Raw genomic sequence first — 8,864 nt, 5'->3', positions numbered from 1 at the left:
TCTGTTTTATACTTGTATCTCATGCATAATTTCAATTTATATTTCCAGTTTGGTATTCCTAAAGACGTTTCTTATTTTGTGATCCTTAAATAGAGCACAAAAAAAGTCCAAGCCCACGAGACTGGTGCTCAGCGCCCCAACTTTGAGCGCCCAGGCGTGACTACGAAAGCATATGCGCTCAGCGTCCCTGGAAGGGCGCCTAGGCATGAGTTGCGGTACTAACTGGCGCTCATCGACACAAAAAGGGCGCTCAGGCACCAAGGCGAGACTTTAGCGCTGAGGGCCTTCAAAAAGGCGCTTAGGTGCCACCTACGGTCCTTCTCTCTGATGATTTTCCAACTCTTCCTGAGTTCCAGCTCCTTGATACTTCAACTCTTCTTCCAAACCATCCTAATTCCTGTTAAAACAAGGGAAACCAAGTGTAAAACCAATAATTCCACCTTCTACTCTCTTATTCTCATAACTAAAGCAAAAGCATGATTTCAAGCTAGTTTCTAAGTCATAAAGGGTGTTTTTAGTATCAAAATTAAGTATCAAATAACGGTATTTTCAACCATTATTAGTGGTATAGCTTGCATATTTGGTTATTGCATGGTAAGAGTTAAATCTTGCACGACAAAGAGTATTGATACTGTGCATTTTCAGCAAAGTGTACATGATGGATCTCGTAATTGCTTGCACGATGATGGTGCAGTTGTGTTGTAGATCTGGCACGGTAGTTGACACAACTCTGATGATGCAAATGTGTTTGGTTGTTGCTCTTTGTGTTTTTCCACGAAAGAAGGAGTTGTAGGATTAGTGATTTGCTTCGATGAGGTAGAGCCCGAAGGTCTCTGACATTATGTGTGGATGGTGGTGAGATCTTGTGGAGGTTCGATCTGTTGTTGGGTTCTAGCGTGGCTCGCGGGGAGGGTTTCACATGGGGTGTTGGTGTGGTGGATGACTTGTTTCGATCTACATATTTGATGATGGTTCGCACAATCTCTGGTGGAGTTACGACGAGACAGGTGGATCTAGTTCGTGGTTATCTGGAAAGTATGTGTGGTGGTGTGCAAAGAAGAATGGTTTTTTTGGGTTTTATTAGATATGGCATATGAGGCTTGCGGGAGTAGTAGGGGGATCAATGGCTTCTAATGCAAAGAGATCCAAACAAAGCAAACATAAGAGACAAACAAAAGAGGAAAACGAAATTTTGTAATTGATTATTGTGAATGTTCTTTTGTTTTAGCAAAAAGGAAATCCCTAACTACCAAAAAACTCTTAAATCTAGTCAAAACAAGTCTAATTTTGATATCCCAACTACCAAAATGACTTAACATTAGTTTTCTATCAGTTTTAAAGGTTCATACCAGTTCCAAATTACCTCAAAAGAAACTTAAAAACTCTGTTTTATATCATATTTACCTCCTCTAAGTTTTTCCCTATCCAACCCCCCTAAACTACCTTAAAATAAGGTTTAATCATTCACTAAGTCCCTATTTTCGCATGGAATCTCAATTTCGTCCCTTTCTTTCTGAAAATCTCAATTGGGTCCCAATTTTATGAAAATTGCAACAAATCGATCCTTTCCGTTAATTTGGCTGGACGGCGTTAAAAAAATTGATGAGTGAATGCTGAGATGACGAACGAGCGCTCGTCCAGCAGCGAACGAGCGCTCGTCCAGCAGCGAACGAGCGCTCGACCACCGAACGAACGGTCGTCCAGTGTGGAACGAACGGTTGTCCAGCAGTAAGAGGTCGACGAGCGTTCGTTCTCTGGTGGACAACCGTTCGTTCCACACTGGACGACCGTTCGTTCGGTGGTCGAGCGCTCGTTCGCTGCTGGACGAGCGCTCGTTCGTCATCTCAGCATTCACTCATCAATTTTTTTAACGCCGTTTGACACTATTTAACGGAAAGGATCGATTTGTTGCAATTTTCATAAAATTGGGACCCAATTGAGATTTTCAGAAAGAAAGGGACGAAATTGAGATTCCATGTGAAAATAGGGACTTAGTGAATGATTAAACCTTAAAATAACTTTAAAATGACACTATTAAGACCAACCTTATATTCTTAACTAGATATAAGCTTATTCTTGTCACAAACAAGTTACGAATGACTCATTACACCGTTCTAACTCACAATTCTCCTATTTAAACCAATATTTTAGTAAATCACTTAAAAAAACCTCCATTCTTGATTGAAAACCTCTTCTTTCTTTTTCTATTAATTCCACTTAAGGATTTATAACAATTTAGTAACTCCAAAAGTACATTCATATCACCATTTTAAGCTCATCCCCTTTTGCTTCTCGCACAAGGAATTCTAAAAATACCTATAATTCACCAAATTCAAAGTGGACAGAGTTCTTAGAACTCTAGAATAATCAAGAATGAGTAGAAGAAGCAAGATTACATATGCAACGGTGGCTCGCTTCTTCTAATTTCAAATTAAGAACAAAAGAGGAAAAATTAGTCGAAACTTACTTGCTCTAAATTGATTAGATAAAAACATAGATTTCATTGTCATGGTTGATTAGATACTTCATGATCGTCAAACAGATGACTCAGGAGTTAAAATTCTTAAAGAGAAGGTAGAGAACTCTAGAAAAGTGATAAAGATAATTGGTTTTAAAATAATGAAACTTGTTTATAATAAAACTATTTATAAATAAACCATTTAATATTAAAATAATCCAATCTCACTATTTTTAAACTACCATTACTTCTAGAATAAAATAATTAATTAACATCGGTTTTTACTTATTAACGTTGACTTCTTATTGAGAATAAATGTTTGTATTAGTAATCAAAGTTTTATTTAATGACATACTTATAAATATTTCCCACATTTTTTTTAGCAATTTTTCATAAATAAATTTTCACACATGTTTCCAAATAAATTTTAAATTTTTTCCTTTTATGTAGTTCAAATAACCAAATTTATTATGCAATATTTATTAAAAAGAAATCAAACAATTAAACATGATGAACCTATAATAGATTAACTTCAGTTTTTATTTAAGCTTTGAAATGAAGAAAAAAAAGCTTAAGATATCAGTAGGGAGATAAAAATAATTTTATAATAATAATAATAAAGGTGAAATGCATTTTAGTTGTTACTTCCAAATTTTTTCAAATTACTATCATAACCAAGTGTACATATAAAAAATAAAAAGTAGAAATATTGTTGATTTTTCTGCAATGGCTGTTACTGGTTCTGGTTTTGACATGGCTGACTCCGCAAATAAAACTTTGTTGCATAGATCTAAGAGGATTGCTAATGACAACCTTGAATTTGCTGCATGGAAGTGAAAGTGTAAGAAAATTGGGTCGGGCCCAATGGCTCAAAACTATAGAAAGGGATAGAAAGAAAAATATGTGATGAGAGTGTGAAAATGAATTGGGTTGCTGGTCCAAGAAAAAGAAAGATGGAGGAATGAATGGAAATGGATTTGGGCTTTCCTTTTAATTGCTTTCTTTTTCTTTTTCATCATCATTTTCTTTTAAAATAAAGAATTTCCTAATTTTTATTTTCTTGTTTCTTAATTAACTTTAATCTAAAATTAAATTTTTAATTTTTAAATTTTTAAGTTTTAAAAATACTTTTATTTCATCCTTTTTATTAATTATCTTTTTTTAAAATAAATTTTATTTATTTGGATAAAATTGAGGATTGACACAATGTATTTTTCTTATAAATATCACTTACACTCTCTAGATGTCATAGAGAATGAGAATCATGTTTGAACGGATATGACATGCACATTATTTAATGGTGCATAAAATCATCAGGTAATCATTCGAAAATATGAATGAAGAACAATATTAATAATTTTTCTATTGGTTTAAACCCTTGTTTGGTCCTCATATTTGTTGGTCAATTTCAAGTGGGTTATTGTTTATTTTTTCGATCTCAATTGAGTCCATAAACTTGTAAATTATCTTAATTAGGTCCAAATATTTGAAAGATTGAGTCAATTAAGTCATGTTCGTTAAGTTTTCACAAACGACGTTAAAATTGGCTGACGTGGTGCACACTTAATATGCTGATGTATATGTCTTATATTACGTGGAATATTATGTGAAATTTGTTATTTAATTTGTTATTAAGTATTGTCTAAGTATTATCAGGATTCATATTTGCCAATTGACATATCTTAGGATTAAGAGCTTTGCAAATCTGAGACTTTAACTTGAGAGAAGGGTACCCTCCGACGCCAGAAACGAATCCAAAGAATCAAAATATGGACAACAAGGAGAGTGAGAGTACATTGAAGGATAATGAGGAGAACAATAGTGAAACGGAGGACAAAGAAACTGGAGAAGTTAAAGAAGAAAAGAATGAGTCGGAGAATGACAATATGGATAACAATGAGAATGACAATGCAGCGATAGTTATTATCTCAAGGTTCTTCCATAGAGTTCGGAAGGGGAAATTTTTTCCCCTTACACAACAAATAGATCAAGACAAAACTTAATTCCCTCAGTAGTCAAAAAACATTAAACAATAAAAATAAGGAAAAAAAACTTTGAAATTCAACAAACCAATTATGGGTATTATCCAAAAATAACACAGATAGATGGAACAACACAATTTCAGAGGACCCCACCAAGCACCAAACGAATCCCTGAAAGTTACCAAAACCAGATTTTGCAAAACACCTAAATGAATCAAACAATAAGAGAGTTTCTTGGTTGCAACAAGAGAAGAGTTTAGATGGTTAAAACCCTAACGGAAAAAGTTGAATCCCAACACAGTGGAAGTGTAGGGGCGAAACAATAGCGTAGTGTTGAAACCCAAAAATGCGCAGAGGAGATGGTGGGCATCAAAATATTAGGTGGGAGAAAAGTTGGGGTGCGATAAAAACGGGCCTTGGTGCAAATAGAGAAAAGGGTGCAAAACGAGGGGTGGTTGTTACCTGTGAAATATGAATGACGTTGTGGCGGAGACGAAGAAGACGCGTTTGACGGCGGCGACCCTTCTATTGACAGCATTGTTGGGAGCGCGAATCGGGTCCAAGGAAGAAACGCAGAGGGTGAGCGAGTTCAGGGCTTGCATGATGGTGGAGAACGATGGTTGGGTGTTCTCTCGTGTGTTCTTCTACTGGATTTAGAGATGAAATCCCTAATTCCCTTTTTCTAACCTATTTTATTAAAAAATTTCTAATCCTAAAAAATTCTTAACACTACTAATTCATTGTGCCACGACAAACACGGTTAATTAAGTTAAAAAATTTCACATAATATAATAGTTTTACGTCAGCACATTAAGTGTGTATCACATCAGCCAATTTTAACGTCGTTTGTGAAAAGTTAACGGGCAGGGCTTAATTGACTCAAATTTTCAAATATTTGGACCAAATTGAGATAATTTACAAGTTTATGGACCCAATTGAGACTGAAAAAAAAAACAATGACCCATTTGAGATTGACCAACAAATATGAGGACCAAACGAGAGTTTAAACCTTTTTCTATTTTAAAGCTTTTCTATTTTTCAATAAATCCCCTATAGTGTATAGGTTACTTCCAATATTATTTGGAAGATGCATAATGTGTGACAGTTAAAGCTAATACTAATGGGACTGCAAGAGGTTATCTAGGACATGTTATTTGTGGTGGCACTTTTAAAGGCAATCGTGATGAATACATTGACATTTTTTTCTCCTATATTGGAATTTAAAAAAATTTTGGGTTGAGCTCACAGCGGACTGATTTTATTATTGAGATTTCACGAGATAATGATTATAATAATGTATGGTTAGTGTATCGTATCTAGTGGAGACCAAATGGTTAACATTTGACAACGTTCAGTCCATCCACTCGGGACCGTTCGGTTCATCTGCTACGATCAACCAGATCAAAGATTAGGTCGCAATTGGGCCAACATTTAAGTTATTGGGCCGATAATCCAGCAGATGATAAAATAATCAAGAATATCTAATTAAAGATATTGATAAGCAAGTTATAAACAACCAACCAGATTTTTAGGTAATATGTTTATATCTTATTCTGTTTATATTTTATTGGACTTATGTCAGCTTAAGGTCCATAAGACAACTTATAAATAGAGAGTCAGGGCCACAAGTCAAGTACGTTCAACTCACACTTCATGACACCCGAACATTCAATAGTGATAACCCTTCACTAAATACTTAACTAAGAACCAAGGTTCTTTAAATTCACGCCTAACTTGAGTGTCGGAGTATCTTTTGCAGGTACCCCCCCCCCCCCTTCCCCGCAGCACGAAGGCAACTGATCGGCCAAGACTAACGTGACCAAACGGCCTAGACGAAAGTCAACCGAATGGCTCAGACAAAAGAAAGACAAGCACCTCAAGCGATCCCAGCTTTCAGAAGGAAGGAAGACACGTCGGAACAGGTTAGTTTCTCGGTCTCGAAAATCCCTACCGAAACATTTTGGCGCCAACGTGGGGCTGAGAGCAAGCTGAAGAAACCCAAGGGTGACCACAAGAAGCATGGAGGAACAACAGAACAACCGAGATTTGATAGCACAGATGCAAGCGTAGATGTAGGCACATGCACGAACCATACAAGCACAAACCCAAGCACAACAAGAGATGCAACAGAAGCATGCAGAGGAGATTGCGACGCTAAAGGCGGAACGAGGTCGCATCGAACAGTCTGCTCAGCACGCGGTGTTAACTACCGAACGGGATAGCAACCACGAGAATGAAAACGATGGAAGTCGTAATCAACAACCATCTCAGCACACAAACCCGAACGGTCGAGAAAGAAGGGAACCAACACCCTTGCGAACCGTCCGGCCTACAAGTTTACTCCCTTTTACGGTGACCATCATGCAAACTCCAATGCCCGAAAAGAATCCTCCTACATTAGAGAAATATGATGGCTCGACAGACCCCGACAATTATCTCAGGATCTTCATCAATGCAATGGCGTTCTACACGGACAATGATCCAATCATATGCAGGGCCTTCTCCTTATCACTCAAGGACGAGGCATTGAAGTGGTACAACACTCTTCCTCCCAACATAGTGGATTGCTTTGCCACTGAAGAAACCCTCTTTAGGAGACAATACACAGCCAATCGGAGACAGGAGATAACACCGACGAAATTGGTAAACACAAAACAAGAAAATGACAAAACTTTGAAAGCCTTTATGAAAAGGTATAATGAAGTCGTACGACGAGTTAAAGATGTTAATCACACTTTTATCATCAGCAACCTACCTTCATGCCTAAGGCCAGGATATTTTGCTGAAAAAATATATGTGCGACCTCCAAAAACAATGGATGAACTTCTGGAAAGGATAGACGAGTTTGTCCGTATGGAGGACATGAGGAGCTCAAGGAAAAAACAACAACAGGAAGCTTCTGCATGCAGTAGCGAGAAAGGTAAGGTCCCTCGTTCGAAGGATTTTTCCCGAACGCCCAGGTTTACTTACTATACAACGCTTAATGCGCCGAGAGCAGAAATTCTGAATGAAGCCCTTAATGTTGACCTCCTCTCGGTCAAAAACGTTGTTACACCTAGAAACACGGATGGAAGGAAGCATTGCCAATATCATCAGAATCGGGAACATACTACTCAAGAGTGTGTAACACTAAAAGATGACCTCGAGAAGCTTATCCGGGAGCGTCATCTTCGTAAATATGTGAAGCAAGAGAAAACACAAGTGAGAAGTCCTGCACGAGAAAGTCCCGAACCGTCATATAGAAAAGAGGAACGAAGACGCAGGCGAAGTTGCAGCCGTAGTCATAACCCTGACCGCATAACAAAAAGCCCTTCGTAAACGCATGGAATACAACTCATCTCAAGTTTACTTTAGTTAAATTTTGATGTCATGTCTTGTTTCAATTAATTTCGTTTGATAAGACTTATGTATTTGCACTTTTGGTATGGATAAAGCCAGACAGTTTCCCTTCAATCACATGCATTCGGCCGTTCGACTCCACAACGCAGGTGACAAGATCCTGCACACGAATCACTAGGCCAATCGGGAATTTACCATCCGGTCCACCTCATAAAACCTCGGGACGTTATCCGAAAAACTCTTGGTCCAAACCGAGCGGTGATAAAAGTTCTCAACGAACTGTCACTCTCGTAAACAAAACCCAGGGACATTATCTGAAAAACTCCTGGTCCAAACCGAGCGGTGATAAAAGTTCTCAACGAACTGTCACTCTCGTAAACAAAACCCAAAGACGTTATCCGAAAAACTCCTGGTCCAAACCGAGCGGTGATAAAAGTTCTCAACAAACTCTCACTCGTAAACAAAACCCAGGGACGTTATCCGAAAAACTCCTGGTCCAAACCGAGCGGTGATGAGCGTTCTCTGTGAACTCTCACTCTCGTCCTAAATCAAGCAGTGTTGGACATCCCCGAGGACTAACACTCTCGTCCACTAGGAAGTTCCAAAACGAACTCTTACACTAAAAAACCGAGAGGTGAGGAACGTTCTCCGTGAACTAAAAAGTTGATGCCGAAGAGCGAGAGGTAAATCCCTCTTGCCAGAAAGTTGAAGTCAAAGACCGAGCGATAAATCCGTCTCGAGGATATTGAAGACCGAGAGGTAAATCCCTCTCGGCCAAGAGGTAAAGCCCTCTCCCTAGGAAGTTCTCTAGGAACTCCTAGTGCAAAGTCGAACTGTAAAGCTTGTTCCCTAGGAAGAACTCCTAGGTCAAAGTCACAAAACCGAGAGGTAAAGTCCTTTCACTAAGAAGTTCTCCAGGAACTCCTGGGTCGAACATCAAGAGTTGAGGAACATTCATTCTCAACCGAGCGTCTTCAATAAAGTACTCTCGCACACTTGGTCATTCAACCTTATAAAATGGGTTAGTCTAATTATTTACATTCTTTTGACACTTCAAATTCGATCGTTATTTTTCTTCAAAAAAG

General features: G+C 38.0%; 1 protein-coding gene across 1 annotated transcript; it reads left to right on the top strand.

Annotated features, from left to right (window-relative positions):
- Positions 1-6,561: 6,561 nt before the first annotated feature.
- On the top strand, positions 6,562-7,758 carry LOC108319553 (uncharacterized). The gene has a single exon (XM_017550717.1). It carries the CDS (start codon positions 6,562-6,564, stop codon positions 7,756-7,758), a length of 1,197 nt encoding a protein of 398 aa, XP_017406206.1.
- Positions 7,759-8,864: the final 1,106 nt, after the last annotated feature.

Source organism: Vigna angularis, chromosome 5, assembly GCF_016808095.1.
Source record: "Vigna angularis cultivar LongXiaoDou No.4 chromosome 5, ASM1680809v1, whole genome shotgun sequence".
Lineage (NCBI taxonomy): Eukaryota > Viridiplantae > Streptophyta > Magnoliopsida > Fabales > Fabaceae > Vigna > Vigna angularis.
Note: the sequence above shows the minus strand (reverse complement) of the source record. Positions and strands in the feature narration are given on the sequence as shown.

Coding starts and splice junctions, on each gene's coding strand:
- LOC108319553 (XM_017550717.1), top strand. CDS start 6,562: ATGCAACAGAAGCATGCAGAGGAGATTGCGACGCTAAAGGCGGAACGA.